At 51.5% G+C, this 19723-nt stretch overlaps 1 protein-coding gene across 1 annotated transcript; it reads left to right on the top strand.

Annotated features, from left to right (window-relative positions):
* Positions 1 to 16044: 16044 nt before the first annotated feature.
* On the top strand, positions 16045 to 19591 carry LOC103615501 (heparan sulfate glucosamine 3-O-sulfotransferase 4; the record flags this gene model as incomplete). The annotated part of the gene is made up of 1 exon (XM_017734258.1): positions 16045 to 19591. A coding segment is annotated over one exon (648 nt), but the record flags the coding sequence as incomplete, so codon positions are not given.
* Between the last annotated feature and the right edge of the window lie 132 nt (positions 19592 to 19723).

Raw genomic sequence — 19723 nt, 5'->3', positions numbered from 1 at the left:
GCTCTCCCTGTACCTTTGCAGGACCCACACAGCTGTCCATGGGACCAGGACAGCTCCACCCATGCTGGAGTTCTGAAACTCATCCCTTCAAGTTCCAGTATTTATTCATAAGAAACTAATTGTCATGTCTGTGCCAGGTTCTGGAATTTCTTCTGCCAAATCCTGCATGCATCCCTTTGATACAGAGGCCAAAGCTGTGGAAGTGCCAGCTAAGCCCCAAGTTTTGATCAGAATTTGCAGAAGCTCAGATTGCCTTGTGAGTCTCCAAATCTAAAGAGAATTCATGAACTGCAAAGTCAGTGAACTGCCCATCCTGAAGGTACCTGGGGCAGAGAAGCAGCGATGACGTGTTTGGTGGCCACAGTTCACATGAGCGGCTCACAGCCATGGTGGGGCAGAGAGTGGGGCCCCTCCTCACTGCCCATGGCTCAGGAGGTTCCTTGGTCAGGCTTCAGTGTGTCAGTGGTCCTGCCTTGTTTCCAAAGGAGCCGTGGGGAAGCACAGGGGGATGCCCTCACCAGCTTTCAGGGACGGCATCTCGGTGCAGCAGACCCCGGGCCCCAGTCCAGTCAGGACAGCAGGAGAAGGGCGGACAGAGAGGGAATGTCTCTGGACAGAAGACCAGCTGACTTGATCAGTGAGCACTTAATTAGGCTCTGTGTTAAAGCCTCCATCCATAGCAGCTGTACACAGGAGCTGTGGGGACAGGAAAAATTCTTCAGCAAGAACAAGCAGTGAGACTGTGGGTTCTCAGACCTTCCCTCCAGAGTTGGAAAGCCTTCACACCAGGAGCACCAGCCAAGAACTGCTGGCAACGCCAGGCAGGCTAGCACAGCCCTCGCTGCTCCATCCTTGTGCATAAATTACCTCCAGGCTCTGAGCTAAACAAAGGGCCCTGAAATAATTTTGCATTTTAATAAAGTCAGCGTTCGTGCCACTGTCGTCCTTACAGAAAAAGAATTTGCATTTCCTTCTGCCAGGTCGCCCCACACAGCCTGCTGGCCCTGAGGCCTGTGCCTCAGTGAATACTCACCTGTATTCCCACCAAGGACAACGTTAGATTTTGTTTCTTAATTACTGTGACACCAGAAACACAGGGTAGAGCTGCCCAAAGCCCCAGACTAGAGAGCACACCAATATCTCCAAAGCCCTCCAATGTGCAAGGGTGTCTGAAAAGCAGTGCTCTCCAAAACACTTGTGTGGGTGGCTGTGCATTTCCTTGTGTCCCGCTGGATCCCTCTGGCAGCGGCCTGTGGGCAGGCTCATACCCCACGGATCTGAGAGCCAGGGAGGAAGAGCTGGTGCTTGCACTGCTGGTCTGTGTTCCTGTAAAATCTGGAAAGACACAAACTGTAGCTTCTCCCTCCCAAAGGGAAGGCATCCCCTGGGCTTAGAGTCTGCCACCAGCTGTGCCTCCAGCAGGCAGCATGCAGTGAGCAGATGAACAGCATCAGAATTCTGTGCGGATGTGATGGGCACTGGACAGGTGCTTCCCTGGGCAGGCAGAGCAGAGCCATGTCTTCCTTCTCTTTGATGAGCCTGTCACCCCTCTCATTTCCCTTCTCAGCCCCCTGTGCTGGACACACAGGCCAGGGGAGTTTGTCTGGCCTGGAGCACACTGCCTTTCTGCCTGGAGCTGAGACTGGGGCCAAAGCACCAGTGTGTGTCCTGCTGAGGGCTGTGGGGCTGCTGCAGGGAGAGAGGCTCTTGCCTGCTCTGGGGTTCATCCCTCATTCTGTGAGGGTCCCCAGCCCACAGAGCTCTGTCCTGCCAGTGCTAGGTTGCTATGGGCTGAGCAAACCTCTGGCTGCAGAAGTCCCTCTGCATCCCTGCACGGCCTACTGTGGGTCCCTGTCCCGCTTCTCATCTCCATCCCACTCCCCTCTGCTGGCACCTGCGCCAGGGCCCTGCTATGGGGGATAGCTGCAATCACAGCTTTCAGCGTGTTCAATTACTGCCAGTTAATGATGATTAATTTACAATTAAGGGCCTCTAAAGGGTAGTGTGTCTGTTAAATAAATATTGATCTTTCATTTGTGGCCACAGATATATTGCCCCAGTTATTGGGAAGTGCGGCAGCAGCAAAGCCGGGCTCTCCCGGAGAGAGATGCCCCGAGCTCACAGGACTGTTGAGAGACTGGGGGCTGCCCAGTGCAGGGGACTGGGCTTGCCTCATCCCAGGAGCCTGGGCTCTCAGGGCTGGACAAGGATCATGATATCTGGGGTGTTTCAGTGCCGACTGGAAGTGCTCAGTCCTGTTGGTTCTGTTCCCATTTGCAGAAGGGGTGTGGGAATGGGGATGCTGGAGCTGGTGCTTCCCTCTTGCATGACCCTTAATTGGCCTTGTAAGGTAAACAAATTGTCCAGAGGCTCCAGTAGCAAACAATAGACTACAACTATTTCACTACAACAAACTCCTCACTGAATATACAGTGTGTTTTCCAACCCCATTTCAGCCATGCTCTGGACTCTTCTCTCTGGCCAGTGTGGTCATGGCACTGCCCACACATGCGTGCCACACTGCAGACTACCTGACTCTGTCTGTCTGAGCCCACGCTCCTGTTACGGTGACCCAGCTGTTACGCTCCAAGAGATATTTTTCTAAAAATCTCTTGTCAATCACTTGTTAGCCATACAGTTCTCCCCCTTTTCCAAGGCATTGACCTCAAATAAACAAAGGCCATTTCAACCATTTGCCAGAGCCATCTAGTCCTGAATGCTGGAGCTCAGCAGGGATTTCTGCAGGAGTGTAGCACTCTTCTTTCTCACCTGTAACTTTTCCACATGCAGATGAGGTGGAAACACCGTCCCACCCAATCTCCAGCTACGTCCCAGGCAGTCCCTGAATGAGCCCTGCTCCTTCTCCCTAGCACATTCCCAATCACTGTCCCCCTCGTCTCCCTTCCCCTCTGCAGTGCATTCCTTGGAAGCAGGCTCACCAGGAGAACACTCTCTGGCTTCCTCTTTTATTTGAGGCATGTATTTGGAACAGTGCTTTTGTTCCAAATGAACACGATTCATTCAGAAGTGCAGTTTCTGTTTTTGAATCAGCAGAGCTGTTTATGCTCATAGTGTCCATAAAACTGTTATTTTAGTCCTGACACTGATGCTTATGAATAAAATTTAGATCTCATTCAGAAGAACATTAGCTGTAGCTGTTTGGCTTCTTGTTAAAGCATTAATTTTTATTGAGACCACATTGCCAAGCAGCTCCTTCTGCATCTTGCAGCAACCAAGTACCTCAAAGTGGAGACTTGGGTAGGACCAGATTGCAGCACATGTGCCCCAGACCGTCGGCTCCGACCACTCCATCTGCAGTTGCTGGATGATGGTGGGAACCTCCCAGTTCCCCCAGCTGAGCAGGGCACATGGGAGCAGGGGCACCATACTCAGGGGAGATGCTGGGGTCTGCTGAAGGCATCAGGAACTGACACAGCAGTGCTTGCTCGTGCTGGGTGGATGTTGGGTGTTCTGGTGCCAATTAGCTCTCCTATGTATTTATTGCACCTTTTTGCTCGAAGCAAGCTGTTAAATGTCAGAAATACTTTAGCATTTTAACAGAAAGATAATTTTTAATAGATTCCACCTACAAAAAGGAGCTGACTGGCAGAATATTAAACTCAGGGAGATTTATTTTTACTCTGTGCCTCCAAACAGCTTGAGATAACCATTTTTGCATGGCTCCTTGCTGATTAATGCTGCTGTCTCTTGCCTGTTCTCCTCACTTGGTGCTGTGGCAGCTGTGGCCTCTCACATCCCATTAACCTTGTCTGCAGAAGGGATACCTGGCCAAAGCAAAGAATTAGCCCTTGTAATTAGGAATGTAAACATCTCACATTGCCTACTAACATCCCCACATCCTTCCCTGTATGCTCCCGGTGCTTGTTAGGGCAGGATACCCCCAGACAGGCTATCCTATCATCAGCTTCCCACACACCAGCTTTCAATAATTTCTAGTAGAAGAGGTATATAAAGCCCAAATCAAACCCAAAATAGCTTTGGTTCTTCAGGGACTAAGGTGGGTCCCTGAAGTGCTGGTTGTGCTCTCAAAAAGTGCACTGGTAGCTGCTGGGGTTTGCTGGGACTGTGGTGAGCGTTTCCTCTTCCTTAGCAGGGCTGATGGATGACTGGGACTTGTGGCTGGCACCAGCCAAGCAATTGTGTTCTTAGTGATGGTGACGTTTGTACGCAGGCACTGTAAGCTGGTGGCACAGCACCAGGCCAGCCCCAAGTGCTTCCACAGCAGCACTGCCTGAGGTGTTGCAGGGATGTCACCTGTCACCTCTACCTGCGGCCCAGGTTTGATTTTTGGGTGAAGCTGTTATCAGTCTGTTCTCAGTATGAGCAGTGACACCCTAGTGCTGGATGGAGCAATTGAGTCATTGCTCATAATGCAGCACCTTCTGAAAATTCAGGTGCCTTTGTTTGTTTCTTGGTGATATAATGAACTGTTTTGAGTGATGTTAGATTTAATGGCTAAATCAATGTGTGTATTTAGTGTTAGCCTTTATTTTAGCACTAAGTGACATGAGATAAGCAGACTTAGAGAGTGTTAATTGGTTTGTGTTTAGCATTTACACTAATCAGACTGAGCAGTGCTGCCCAGAGCTCTTCAGCACTAGTAATTCTGTTTATCCAAACCAGGAATTGTTTACTCTATTGACTGGAGTGGCATCGGTCTGTTTTTTCACTCACTTGGATGTTACGCTGCATGTGTGAATTAGCAGAGAGCCCTGGCTAACCCTGCATGGTGCTGCACACAGGGTGTGGGGAGAGGTGGCTCAGCAAACCCTGATGAAACAGAACATGACAGGCCCCCTGTACGGGCAGCATCGCTTCAGCACTGCGAGTACCAGCGCCGCAGCCCTCCGTGGCTGGCGTGCGTCTGCCTTCATTACGAGCAGGGCAGGAAGCAAGAAGAGCCCACGCTCCTTGTCCCAGCCCTCTATCAAGATGGAGCTCCCATCACCCCATTCCTGGATGGATCCACTGCTGAGTTCTCGGCACCAGGATCACAGCACTCTCTTTCCATGAACCACACACGATACGGGGTTTATGGGCTTAGCTGCCGGGGCTGTACTGCCCAGAGAGAGGGGAACTCCCAGATTTGCCAGGCAGTGTGGATGTAGCATGTGGATGTGCCAGGACCCTCCTCCGTAGTTGTGGCTGGACTGCCTGGGCTCACATCCATCTTGTACTGATGGGAGCAGATGTCTGGGCAGGAGCCCACCAGAGCATCCCAGGAACCAGTAACAGCACTCCCTGGCCAGCCCACAACACACAGCATGGCTGCCTTCAAAATGGCTTGAAAATAGCCTCACCATTGCTCTGTTCCCATCATCTGGCTGGTTTTATTAGAGTTGGTTTTGGATCATTTAATTTTTATCTAAACATTCACTTCCCAGCTGAGCTCTTGGAGACCTCTGGCTCCCTGGGCTGGTGACGAGCCCCTGGAAATGGAACTGCCTGCAGGATGTGCTGATGGCCCTTGCTGCTGCTGGGAGCTGCCTCCTGAGCCATCCCTGGCCCTTCCCTGTGCAGTCCCAGTGCTCACTTTCCTCCTGGGCCCTAGACTCTTGCTGGGATAGGTGCGATTCACCTGTGAGAACCCATGGTGTGCTTCCCCAGCAGGGATGCTCTGGGTAAGAGAGGTCATGCCACAGGCTGCTCCTGCTCCAGGCTGCTCTAAGCTGTGCTGGGAGGCACAGGAAGATGAATTCCCTTTTATTTTGCAAAGTGCTGTTTTACTGATCTCTGCCAACCAGCCCCAAGCTGGGTTGCAGTGCCCCTCCAGTGCCACCCCTGGGGATAGTGGAGGGGACCCGGAGTCACCATTATCTGGAGCTGCAGCAGCATCGTGACAGTCCCTGGGATGGACATTAAATCACTGTGTGAGGGCAAGCAGAGGGATGTCACTGGGGCTCAGGGAGGAAGCTCTGCTGTACCGTTTGCACTGACTGTGTGATCCGAGTCAGAATGAGAATCATAAATCTTGATTATTCTCTGTCTCAGCTGATTTGAACCAAATGCCTTGGACAGGGATATAGTTCACATCTCGCTGAAAACTGCAAAAAAACTGATTAAATGTACAAACTGATATCAATAGCACTCTATCTCTGTTAATGCCCAAACTGTCAAGAGTTTGGGGAGAGGATCCTGTGTGGGCGGGCTCTGTCCCAGCCCAGAGCAGCTTCCTGGGGTTTTCAGAGCGGGCTTTCTCCCCACTGTTATTTATTTTGGTACTTCGTTCCTGCAATTCTCGCTGTTATTATGATGCTGTCAATTACAGATGGCATCTCTGATTCTGATTGCACTTTGCTTACAATTAAGCATCCTATAGGAAAATGGAAATGCTGGGTCATTAACATAGTGTAATAATAAGGTAAACCATTCAATTATGGAGGAAAAACCACTTTGAATAATAAGGATATTGTATGCCTAAAAGACATTCAGATGCCAGTGTATTACCATTCTCGCATACATAATAAATGAACTTAAACCCCAAAATAACCAACAGAAGCAAATAATAAATAGCTGTGCCCTCAGCAGCAGCCTGGCTGGCATCACTCCTTCCAGGGGCAGAGGAGCAGCTCTGGAGTGGGAATGGAGGAGTCTTGGATCTGTGTAGTCCTTGACAGTTGCTTTGGGAGATGTTTTGGCCACCGCAGGACTTGTCTGATACTGGGACTGAGGTGGTTCCCACTTGCATTGGGAGGAGGCAGAGAAGGGGCTGGGGCAGTGGTGTTCATGGCTGCCTGCAATAGCAAGGGGAGCACTGGGGCTCTGCCCAGGGCATCTGCTGGGCTCCAGAGGCTCGATGCAAACACTGGTCCACTGTAGATTAAACAGTGGGATACTGTGCTTTGGACATCTGCAAGGCTAGTGCAGCTGGGAAGATCTTGCCACTCAGTGTCTCTGTGGAGGGATTTGGAACTGGCTTTGCTACCTCCAGCAACTGCTGAGAACCTGTCACCTCCCCACCTGCCCCTTCAGCTGCTCTGCCCGCAGCACTGATGGCTTGCATGGATCCATCTCATTGACAACTAGAAAAGGAACAGGTAACTGCAGGTGTGAAGACACAAAGGGTCATGCTCCTGGCTACCACTGACCAGCCTGGGGCTCCTGTGGCAGCCTTGATGGTGGTTTTGTGTTCAGCCTTTTTATGCTGGTCCCTCTGGCAGGAGGGCAGGAGTCCCTCTCCCATCCCCGGCTGCCAGCAGTGCTGGAGCTCAGCGCAGGATGTGAACGATTACTGCTGTTTTCAGCCTATTTGGCAGTATTGCTCCTCCATAACAATTCCCAGCCTTTTAGCTGTTGATGGCTTACCTATTACTCTGGCACTATGTTAGGATAACATCCAGATACATCTGAAGAATGGAATTTATTTACTCTTTTCCCTGAAAAGCTTTTAGTATGATACAGCCGTGGTGCTTTCACTTAGGCAGCCATTATTGCAAGGGTGTTTTTCCTGATAGAATTAAATTTTCCAGAAGATGAAAAAGGACTCCTCAGGATATGCAGCTCCAAACCACTATATTTGAATATTTTATTTTCCTGGCCTTCTTTGGGAAGGGCCCCTCCCATCTTTGGGAAACTGGAGTGGTTTGAACCACCCAGTTGGGTCTGATAAGTGTTAGGTGTCAGCTGCATGGTGTGCACAGAGCTCTCCCCAGCAGCTGTAGCTTTCCCACATCCAACTGGCTGTTCCAGGAACCGCAGCCTGCAATACCAACAGCATCTATTATTGACAGACTTGAAGCTTCCACAGGCATCACTTAGCAACCGTCAAGGCTGAGCTGGGTGGGAGCACTCCTGGGTGGGAACATTCCTGCACGGGTGTCCGCGTGGGCTCCTGTTGCTCTGCTTGGGGCAGGAGGAACACGGCTGGTGCTGGGGGCTTGTCCTGCTGCGTGTTAGGATTGAACTCAGATCAGGAGTCCCAAGGGGGTGGGAGGGGAAGGTGTGCGATGACTGCTGCCAGCAAGGGGCACTGGATTGCACATTTCAGAGAGGGTTTCTGTCCTGCAAGCAGAGGTTGCATATGCATCAGCATTTCATGCAGCTCTGCCCTATAGCTGGCATGAGGACTGGCATGAAGTAGGCAAAAACCAGTGGAAAGTGAGTGAACTGGCACTCCGGGGACTTGAACTCCTGTGTTGAAGGGAAATCTGGACTGGGAGCAGACTACCTTGTCTTGAACATCCTCAGTAAGAGGAGGCAGGACTCACCCCTGCCTGCCCAGGAGTCCTCATTCCAGTGCTGTGCGAGAGGCTCAGACTGGGGCTGCTTTGCTATAACTGTGACTAATATAGTAATTAAATCTGGTAGACGATACTAAGAGATTCCCAGTGAATAGGATCATCGTGCTTCTGTAGAGAATGGTAGTGAGACTTAGTCAAAATAATTTTGACAGCAGAGGGATTAGAAATATGCATTTCCAGCCTTTTTCACAACCTGTCTCATGGCTATCTGCTGACCAACAATAAATCTTGCACTAAAATTGGAGAGATCACGCCATATTTATCCCTGGTCAAACAATGTCACACTGAATACACATCTCCATCCACAGAGCTGAGGTTCCTTTGCACAGCCAAAGCCAAATGGTGCTGGGGTGTTTGTGACACCTGAGGTGCTGTGTGCTGACACAGATGTGCCGAGTGCTCGCAGCCTTGCCAGGAGCTCTCCAAGTGCAGGAGCCAGCATACCCCTGTACATCCTGCAGCTGCTGGCAAGGAGGGTGGTGGGGAAGGGCAGTCCCCATCGGGAAGTGCATCATGCACTTCCCCATCAGGAACCCCACAGCGCTAACCTGAGCCTATCCAATTTCTGTGAGAGCTGTGTGCTCAGACAGGCAAGGGATTTTGGCACAAGGCAGCAGCCATGTCCCAGAGGAGATCCACTTGAGGAAAGAACAGAAGAAAGCAAGATTTAGCATTAGGATCGTAATTTCAGATTACATTGTGCCAGTATCAACAGTCTATACTCATGAGAGCCTTGGGGAGCACGATGCTGCAGCAGCTCTCCCAGCTAGCCTGATCAGTGAGGGCTGGTTTTAATTGCAGCTGAATGGATCTAACCTTGTGATGTCTGTTCACAAAGCATTGCTGAATTAATACAGGTTCCATGGTTGCTTCTGCTAAAAGACTTTAATGGATCAGCTTAGTACTCTGCTCCATGATTATAGCATTCCTACCCACCTATCATGCCTGAGCCAGATGGTCCCAGTGAAATCAGAGCATATTTGTATTTTTGTCTGCTACTCAGCCACCTGCCCACTGATTTTGTTGCATAGTGGTAGGAGGAGAGGAGACTTCCTGGGTTCAGTCCCCCCCCCCACCTTTCTCTAGCCCCGGTATGTGCCCCACCTCCTAAAAGACACCGAGGGAGCCACGGAAGGGCTGTCCCCTCAGGGTGCCCAGGAGGCTTGCCCGGCCGTCTGGAGGGCAGCCACACTCCTGGACAGCAGCGTGGCTCTGACTCCTGGCACAGAGACAGCTGCTTCCCGGGGTGCTGGGGGTTGTTTCCAGTTCTATCGGTGATGAGAGCCATTAAGAAGGTACAAGTACTAAAGAGATCTTGAGCGATGCCTATAAAACCTTTGAATCCTTGACAGAATCAATAGCAGGTTCTCAGGAGTAACTTCTTATCCAGGCCAACTTAAGCACATGCCAATGAGCCGATAAAGATTTTGCATTTTGTGGAGACACAGAAGCCCTTTCATTGTGATTGTTGGACTCTAGACTAGGCGATAATATGAAAAATCACATTAGAAATAGATTGTGCTCCAGAGGCATTTTCCTCAGAGTCTGGAAGCGTGGCTCAAATGGTGCTCCTGAGTGGCATCCTCCCTCCAGGCATGTGCCCTGAGCCCCTGGGCTGCAGAGCCAAGTCCTTTGAGGATTGCTGCAGTGAGCAGCACCGACCCCTCGGCACGGCTGCCGTGACAGCAGATGGGGACAGGGAAGGAGGGAGCAGGGGAGCTGTGCCCCTTGAAATGGAGGTCCTGGGGGTGGCACCTGAGATGCAGCCGAGTCCCGTGGGGTGCCCTGAGTAGTCCCACCAGCCCAGGAGCAGGAGCCACGGGCAGCCTGTGTAGGTAGGTACCCACTGGGGTGCTCGCAGCCCCTGCCAGGCACTGCATCTGCACGCACTTGCCACCTCTCGGATACCTTTGCTATTGACGCCATTTCCAATTTGGCATCTCGGTTGCCATGGCAACTCCAAGCTGCCATTCTTTGATCAGATCAGCTCTCAGTTAGTCAACACGCGTTAGCACCTGCGTTGGTATGGCAACCCAGGACCGCGCTCCATCCGGCCAATGTTGCGGACAGCTGGATGGACGGCTCCAGGCAACCCTGGCAGCACTGGGAGAATGGCTGGCCCTGCTGAGGGGCACTGAGACAATCCCAAGCCCCAGCTGCTTCTTATTCCCCGGCTGCACTGGGGTCCGGGGCTGCCTCCACTCCAGCTATAGCATCCTGGGCTCCCACAGCCTGCACGGCCTGGGGGACACTGGGGAGAAACTCAGCAGGGACATGGCTGGCACAGAGCAAGGAGGTGTCCTTGCAATCCCAGACTGCCCCTCACGAGAGTGTTCTGTATGGACAGTGAATGGCTTTGGAAACTCTGGGAAGAGGGAAAGCTCCTTGTCTTGGAGAGGGAGACCAGCGGTACAGACAGCCACTAATTCAGAGTTAAAAGCCCTGCAAAAGCAGAAGACAAGTCACAGAGAGGGGTGGTTCACCCCCTTCTCCCAGCCACCAGATTCTTAACCATTAAACTCTTCCAGTGAGTCTCCTGGGGATGGTTTTTGTTCCTTTGGCCTCCAGTCTGAACTGGCACCCACTTTTCTGAAAGGGCTTTATAATTTGCGTTTAGTGTTTTTTAACAGACATATGTGAGCCGCTTGAATTAGAGCAATGTGAATCTATTAGGCAGCGACAGATGCAAGTTTTGTGTCTCTTATTAGAAGGGATTGGCTTCTGAGGTTTAGTGATGTGCAAAGGATTGGACTTTGGAGAGATTAAAATTATTTTCAGCGTTAAGCACAATATTTCTGAGCTAATGCACTCACTCTTGAATATAGATTCACAGACTGAAAAGATTATAAAACATTAAACCTATGTAAATTCAGCTGTAAATTTATGTTTGAACAAATTCAACAAGAGATTTGACTCGGGGGCTTATAGCAAATGGGTTCTGCTTTTAATTCGTACTGTGGGCTCAGTTGCAATGCCGCTCTCCCCTTGAAAGTCCCACGCCTGCTGAATTACTGGCAGGTCACAGCTGACAGCTCAAGCAATTATACCAGAATGTGTTAATAATAAAAAGAAAAAGGATTCATGTTTATCTTTCCAGAAGACAAAAGCAGCTGTTTGCTCCGCCCCGAGGAGCAGGAGAGAGGAGCTCTGTGGGCAGGTGACACTTGCAGCACCTGGCCATTTCCTCTTTCCATGGCAGCCGTGCAAATCCGTGTCTTCCTCTGCGATTCCCCAAGCCCTGGGAGTTGCTATGAACTTTTTTCTCTTGTTGAGAACATGAAAATACAGTTAACAAAGACTCCTTTTGAGTAGGATTGCAGGAAACCTGCAACATCGTGAAAAAGCTGCCTACACAGAGATAAATGACAGCTGTGACTGAAGGAATAAACAAGATAATCTGGATTTAAATAAACCACAAGGGGATTTTGGCAACATGCAAATTCACAAATTTATAAAATGTATCCTTTGAAAATAAAGAGCTTGTTTGAAGCCAGCAGTTAAGAACAATTACTACAGCACATTTTCCCAATGAGGGCTTAGAGCTGGCCTCTGCTCCAAGCCAGGGCAGGCAGGAGCCAGCTGTCCTGCCTGCCGCCCACAGTGGCTGGGGGCCTTCCATGCACAGAACAGAAACCTGAAGGAGTGACAGCACCAAGCCCCTGTGCAGCTCGGGGGTGCTGGGGGTGCACGGAGCAGTCTGGCTCTCCCCAGCCTCTGGGCACAGCACTGGAGAATGAACAGGAAAGGAGAGAAATATCAAAAGCCAAAGCAAGTACTCAGTAATATATATTGGATCATCTGCTTGGAGGACGAGGTAATTCCTGGGTCCAAGCCCAGCATGACAGTTTAGTTTTGGCATTGCACAGGGTAGTGATGCTGCACCCACAAGCACAAGGGGATGATGCCCGTCCCGTAAGGGAGCAGAAGCTTTGTTCATGCCTGTGTCAGTGGAGCTCCTGCCAGTGGCTTGTTGTCATTGCTCCTCTTTTTCGGGTGAGCAGTGACGGAGAGAGAAGAGATGCAGGTGGGGAGACACCAGTGGCAGAGACAGGAGTAGACACATCCCGTTCCAACACTTCACCTCCTGCACTGCCCTGTGGAGCCACATCAGGTGCAGTCACTGTGTGGCCATGCCTCTTCAGCAGCCAGCCTGCCCTCAAAAGGGACACAAACACTGCAAGGAAAGCCAAAATGTGTTCCAAAGCCTGTGTGCTCCCTCCAGGAGCAAAGCCCCATGCTGCAAACTGCTCTGCATCAGCCACTGCAGGAGAGCGATGCGGAGCGTCACTCTGCCTGCACACACAGAGCTGGTTAGAATTCCGTCGGCACACGCACAATTAGGGCAGAGCACATGGCAGCAGCTCTGTGCAGTTTAACTGCTCTGAGGAGCATCCCTGCCGTGCCAGAGGCTCGGTTGCTCCAGCTTTAACACCCTTGTTATTCCCAGCAGCAGGAGCCAGCAGTGCCGTGTGCCACTCTTTGTTTGGCAGCAGTTATCGCGTGCCACTGGCTGCATGCAGGGCACCTGGCCCTAGGGCTGCAGGCTCGAGCCTCCTTCACCTGCACAACGTAGCTTGGCTCCTGCCCTGGTAGGGCAGCACATGGGGAGAGACTCTGAAACACAGCAGAGTTTGGGGTAAAGCCTTTCTGTATGTATGTCCCAGAGCTGTCCCAGAGCCACAGGTGTTCGGGGCTCTGCAGGGCCACTGGCTGCATGCAGGGCACCTGGCCCTAGGGCTGCAGGCTCGAGCCTCCTTCACCTGCACAACGTAGCTTGGCTCCTGCCCTGGTAGGGCAGCACATGGGGAGAGACTCTGAAACACAGCAGAGTTTGGGGTAAAGCCTTTCTGTATGTACGTCCCAGAGCTGTCCCAGAGCCACAGTTGTTCGGGGCTCTGCAGGGCTAGGGTGTCTTGAGGACACACTGTGGCTTCCAGCTTTATCCCTAAAACTGTACAGAAAAAGCTGAATCTGCTTCTCCTCCTCTTTTCCTTGATCACTGCTTCCCCATTTTCTCTCCTCAGGGCCAGCCCATCCATCTCTTTGTCTTTAATGTGCACGGAGTTAAAAACACAGTCCTTAAATGTGGCAACACATCCAGATTATTAGCTCTGCAATTTCTTGGCTCCTGTTTATTGTGGTAACATCATCTGAAGGGGCAGTTGTAATTAACATGTTCATGCTTCTTTTATAAACCCCCAGCGTGTTTGTTTTATATAAACCAAATGCCCTGGGGCATCTGGTGCTGCTGTGGGGAACAGACACCATCATGGCTCTTGTCCTTGCTGCAGGTGGGTTGCTCCCCATCCTCCACTACCAGCTGATGGCCATGGGCTGTGAGAGTGGGCACGGAGCAGCGCTGCTGGTGGCAGCCCACCCCCCCCCATAATACAGCAGTGGGCACCCAGGGGTTCATCTCTGATCATACTGTGGGGCTTGCTGTGATGTACATAGCCATAAAAGCTGCTTCCTTCCCACAGGGCTGTTAAATCTGGGTGCTGGATTCTCCAGGGAAGCTGGTCTGTAATTCTGCAGCATCTGAAGCCCCCAAGTGTTCCTATCCCTCTTAATTTGTTCAGGGTTTTCTTAAAGGAAAAAATAGCTTGAGATGCATCATTCTGACTAATCCTTGCTCCCTTCATGTCACTGCTACTCAAGTGGCTGATGCAGGGCATGGATAAAGCGCCATAGCGCTCTGGGCAGAAGATGGGATTGCAGGTGCCTTGCTTATGGGAACTCTGAAGCCCCCAAGTGTTCCTATCCCTCTTAATTTGTTCAGGGTTTTCTTAAAGGAAAAAATAGCTTGAGATGCATCATTCTGACTAATCCTTGCTCCCTTCATGTCACTGCTACTCAAGTGGCTGATGCAGGGCATGGATAAAGCGCCATAGTGCTCTGGGCAGAAGATGGGATTGCAGGTGCCTTGCCTTTGGGAAGGCAGCTCCAGTGGGACCTGATGTCAGAGGGATGGGCTTCCCTATAGAGCCTGGCCACAAGCATGGACAGGGAGCTGGAGTCCTGCAGCCCTGCAGGCTGCATTGCTGGTACTCAGACAGACTGTTCAACAGGAAAGGTTCTGCAGCAGGAGAGGGGCAGCCACAGGAACCACCAGCCTCTTCTGCCTTGCCTTTGGGAAGGCAGCTCCAGTGGGACCTGATGTCAGAGGGATGGGCTTCCCTATAGAGCCTGGCCACAAGCATGGACAGGGAGCTGGAGTCCTGCAGCCCTGCAGGCTGCATTGCTGGTACTCAGACAGACTGTTCAACAGGAAAGGTTCTGCAGCAGGAGAGGGGCAGCCACAGGAACCACCAGCCTCTTCACCTAAAATGCTGAGGACAGGGGCAGCCCTGTGGCAGCACCAACCCACCCTCACTCTTGCCTTGGCAGGAGGCCCCTCACCACCCCAAAAAGCACCTCAGCAGAACAAGCCTGGTGGGCTTGGTGGCACCAGCAGTGAATACACAAATTACAGGGGCATTAAAGCCAGTTGATGCCTTTAGAAGTCACAAATAGGAGGTGACATTGACAGGCACATCTAGTGGGCTATGCCTATCAGCTGATTCTGCTCCAGGCTTCAGCTGTGTGATTCCTGAAATGGGCCTTCCTGGGGCCCAGCAGTTTGACGTCAGTGTTACTGTGGCTGTCGCTGCCCAAGGTGCTTTCACAGAGCCATTTCCAGCCTATTCACGTTATTTCCTCACCATATGTTTGTACTAAAAGTAGTTGCAATACAAAGGGATAATCCTGCAAGACCATGGGCATCACCGTGCTCTATGTCTGACACAGGAGACCTGCCCAGTGCCGTGAGTGCTTCCCCGGAGCAGCGACCCCGTTTCCTCCTCCTTGGCACTGTGGCAGGGCTGGGGCTGCCCACAGGCAGGGCTGTGGTGCGGGTGGGTGCGGGCAGCAGGCAGGTCCCTGGCTGTGGCACAGCCTCCAGCCCCAGTGCCACCTGGCAGCACAACAGGTGTGAGTGAGGCTGTGATGCTTTTGCAGGGGACGTCTTGTGGGTCCCTTCCAACTCAGCTTATTCTGTGATTCTGTGGTCACTTAAAACCCTCTGGCTGGCTATGATAATCCTTAACTGGTGGCACTGGGACAAGAATTTACCTTTTCATTTTCTTAGACATAACTGCTATCTTACTGCAGTTTCATTTTATAGTATGGTAATGTGCTATCCAGGAAAATCTTGCTACATGCTAATTTATCCAGCAGGCAAATTCCTTTTGGCTAATAAAGTGCTTGCACAGGAAGCTCAAAACCCAGCAGCAATTAATTATTGACAGAGCATGTGAATTAGAGATAAAAGAAAAGTCATTCTTTCTCACACACAAGATAGTAAATAAATTTAATTATTGTACTAGAAGCAAGGGATCTTATTCTGTATTAAGTTTTATTAGCTGAGACATTTAAAAGCATGTCATCATAACAAAAAGGTCCTGTATAATCCGAACTGCACTGCTCTGTACACGGCTCTGGAGTGAATAGGCTTAATTGAGCAAATGGGAGCAGATGGCTTCTGAACAGGCAGGTATTGTGCAGGTTTAGTGTCAATTAGCTTTGGTCTACATATGCCTATGGCAAACTGTCTGCATAATGTGTCACCAAGGCTGACTTTACATTTTAGGTGCCCACCATGGCCAGGGGCTGAGAAGAAACAAAGCCAGAAAGACTTGGGTCTGGGGGTCACACAGGAGTGACAGCGTCCCTCCTCCTGCATGTCCCACCAACACCTGCACAAGGTGCCCACCCCTGCCTGGCCCCTCGCTAACCACCTCCTCTGCTTCTGCGCAGGAATGTGATGCCCAAGACGCTGGATGGCCAGATCACCATGGAGAAGACCCCCAGCTACTTTGTGACCAATGAGGCCCCGCGGCGCATTCACTCCATGGCCAAGGACACGAAGCTGATCGTGGTGGTGCGCAACCCCGTCACCCGCGCCATCTCGGACTACACACAGACTCTGTCCAAGAAGCCAGAGATCCCCACCTTTGAGGTGCTGGCCTTCAAGAACCGGACTCTGGGGCTGATTGATGCCTCCTGGAGTGCAATCCGCATTGGGATTTATGCCCTGCACTTGGAAAACTGGCTCCAGTACTTCCCCCTCTCCCAGATCCTGTTTGTCAGTGGTGAGAGGCTCATCACTGACCCAGCTGGGGAAATGGCCAAGGTCCAGGACTTCTTAGGCCTCAAGAGGATTGTGACAGAGAAGCATTTTTATTTTAATAAAACAAAGGGGTTTCCCTGTCTAAAGAAGCCAGAGGACAGCAGTGCTCCCCGGTGTTTGGGCAAGTCCAAAGGTCGAACTCACCCCAAAATAGACCCAGACGTCATCCACAGACTGCGGAAGTTCTACAAACCCTTCAATGTCATGTTTTACCAAATGACAGGCCAAGATTTCCAGTGGGAGCAGGAAGAAAGTGATAAGTAGAACCACAAAATCAGGAAAAAATCTTTTTTGTTTTTGGGATGTGAATCATCATTTGAGACCCAAAACTCTTTTGGGGCCAGAGGCTCAGCCCTGTGTGTAACAGGCTCTTGTCTTGTCAGGGCTGCAGCAGAAGTCACCCCACATGTCCAGTTCTGGAACTGTAGTGGCCTGTCACCTCGGGCTGCACTTGGTTCTCCCTGCCACGACGCTGGGGGTCAGGGGCAGGTGGGAGGAGGGGGAGGCAGAGGGAGCAGGGCTCCTCAGGGTGATGGAGCGCTTTGTGTCAACGTTTTGCTGCTGGTGTCCCCCTTGAAGCCAGGCAGGCAGGACCAGACCTCCTGCCATGGCAAGCTGGGCGAGAGGGTGGTTCCCAAAACCCAGCACTGGGACAAACCCATAGATTTAATTTCTCCTGCCCTGCACTTTAGTTTTGCCCAAACAGCAGCATCAGGTCTGGTAAATTCAGGCCATGTGCAGTCACGCGCACACTGGACTTTGTGTGTGGAAGGAATAAAGCCAGTTAATGCTGCAAAGGAACTATGTACAGGAACTTCATTTGCACCAGACGTTTCAATTACTTGTTGCACTAAAACTAGAATTTACCAAGTGCCACAGACACCTGGCCTGAATTCTCCTCCAACTGATGGGTGCACCTCACCTGTTGGAAGAGAGTTGTTCCTTCTTTGCTGAGATGCTCAGTGAGATCAGAACTGGGTCCCCAGGTCCCCACCCTCCTGGAAGCTGAAAGAACATTCCCAGGCTCCCCAGGAGTGAGCCAGGCTCCCACTACCCTGCCAGGCTGCCAAGGCACAGTCTGGTACCACACGTCCACACAGCACCTCCTGGCCAGGCTGTGCCATGCCCTGCTCCATGGTTTGGAGCCAGGTGTTGCCAGTGGGGACGGAAGGGGTGGCTGCAGGGTGGAGGCCTGCAGACAGCCCCAGCACAGGGTCTGACAGTCAGGACCCCTGGCACTGCCATTCATTTGCACCTTGAAAACGCGATCCCTGCTGCTTGCTGTGGACAGCTGGGGTCGCAGAACAGGGAAGCCCCCTTCATCTTACTTCAGAATTACAAAAAAGCAACTCCCAGGGCGAGCACTGCTCAGCACACAAAACCTGTGCTTTCTAGTGGAAACGGCCCAGTCACCCAAATTTGCAAATCCTGGTAGAAACTGTAGAATAAACCTGTATCCCCACTCGATCCCCCAGTGTCATGAGAGCTGTTTGCTGGGCCCAGCAGAGAACAGGAGCAGCGCTTTCACACAACTGCACAGTTCCACCACCACTGCTGGGGGAAACCAGGCAGAAGAGGGAGCAAAGGTGAAACGCAGAGCTGCTGAAATGGTCCCTCGCACGGGGATTCCTGAGGGCACTCGGATACTGCTGGCAGCTCTCTTTGCTCTGATGAGGGCTGACATTACCTCCAGCTTGGGGTGAAGCCACATGAGGGTCCCTCCCATTGGGCAGGTCCCCAGCAGAGGTGCAGAATGGGATTGCTGCGGAAGGACCAGGACTTGGTTCTGATGAAGGTGAAAGAACTCCCTGCAGCTCCAGCTAACCAGATGAAATCACCGTTGCATTCACTGGGTGACACGCTGACCCTGCTCGGGGTTCCAGGGCCTGTTGTGCGGCTCATTACGCCGTGAAATGGTGCCAGTGCCTTGGATTGGATGAGAAGAGCTGAAGCCATTTGGACCATTTACTGCGTGGCCCATGCTGGAGGGGCGCTGCGAGGTGCCTGCTGATGTCACATCAGTTCCCATCAGCCTGGTCAGATTTAAAAACAGCTCCTGCCATTTCACAGTTTTCACAAACCCACAAACTCCCGAATTACCACAGGAAAATTGGAAGTATATAATAGGAATAATCTTACCGTGTTTCACACATTATTAAAATATCAGAACAGGTCCTAAATGAAACCTGTTGCATAATTTGGATTTGGTGCAAGATGCTCAATGGAGTACAGGGGGCTCTAGGCCCAGTGTCCTCCTCACCAGAGGGATATCTAGGAATCTCTGCCTGTCTCCAGAGTGGTGCATGCCCAGTGTGGTGTCGGGCTGGCCCTGCTGGTGCTGAGCAGAGGTGCTGGGGCTGGTGGCTCTGGGAGGGGCTCAGCTCTGGGGGATGATGGTTCCTGGGCGCGCTCGCTGTGCCCTTCCCGCCTGCCTCCCACGCTCACTTCTGTTACTTCTGCCATATATTCAGAGGTTTATTTTTTATACCAGATGCCATCTCCAGCTCGGCAGGAGCTGATGGGTGCCCACTGGGAGGTGAGACCCTGCTCCTCTGCCCTGAGTGCCTGCTCCATGGACACCAACCACTTCAGCATGGTGGGACAGGACCCTCCAGCCCCCCAACCCTTCTCTCCCAGGTGCAGCTACCAGCACTGCAGTGCTGGAAGGGAGCAGGGACATGCCAGTCACCCTGGGATGGGCTGGGGGCATGGGTGGTGTTATTTTGTTTTGTTCTTTGGAAATGCGCCCTGTGGATGCCCCACTGCAGCTGGGGCTGGATGGGGGGGATTATTTTCTATCTGGCCAGAAAGTGGCCTGCCAAATGAGAGTCAGGTTAATAACACTTTTTTTAAAAACTATTCAAATGTCAGCATTAGAATACACAGGAAATTGAATTTTGTATTTGGTTTCAATTAGCAAAGCATAAATTATATTTAATTTTTTACACAGACTGAGTGATTCATTATTCTGGAAAAGCTGGTACTTTCTGGTTCAGAGACTGGTAATGGAGAGTTGGTCTGTTCTGAACCTTATTTGCTGTGCTGTCACTGCCTCCCAAATGCGTCTCTGTCCATCAGTGTCTCTGTACCTGAACGATGTGACTGTCCTGAGCTGAACCCTGCAACCCACAGCACTAAACAATAAATCATTGTAGCAGCTGCACTTCTTGGCTCCATTTCTCTTGCCCCCCCCAGCAGCACCAACACCCCATGAGTGGGAGCCAAAACAGGACAACGCTGGCCGTGACCTGCCTCCTGCCAGCCCCGCTCGGTGGTGGGGCCTTGCCCCCCCGGC

This window comes from Corvus brachyrhynchos, unplaced genomic scaffold, assembly GCF_000691975.1.
Source record: "Corvus brachyrhynchos isolate BGI_N302 unplaced genomic scaffold, ASM69197v1 scaffold5, whole genome shotgun sequence".
NCBI lineage: Eukaryota > Metazoa > Chordata > Aves > Passeriformes > Corvidae > Corvus > Corvus brachyrhynchos.
This window is presented reverse-complemented; position numbering and strand designations above follow the sequence as displayed.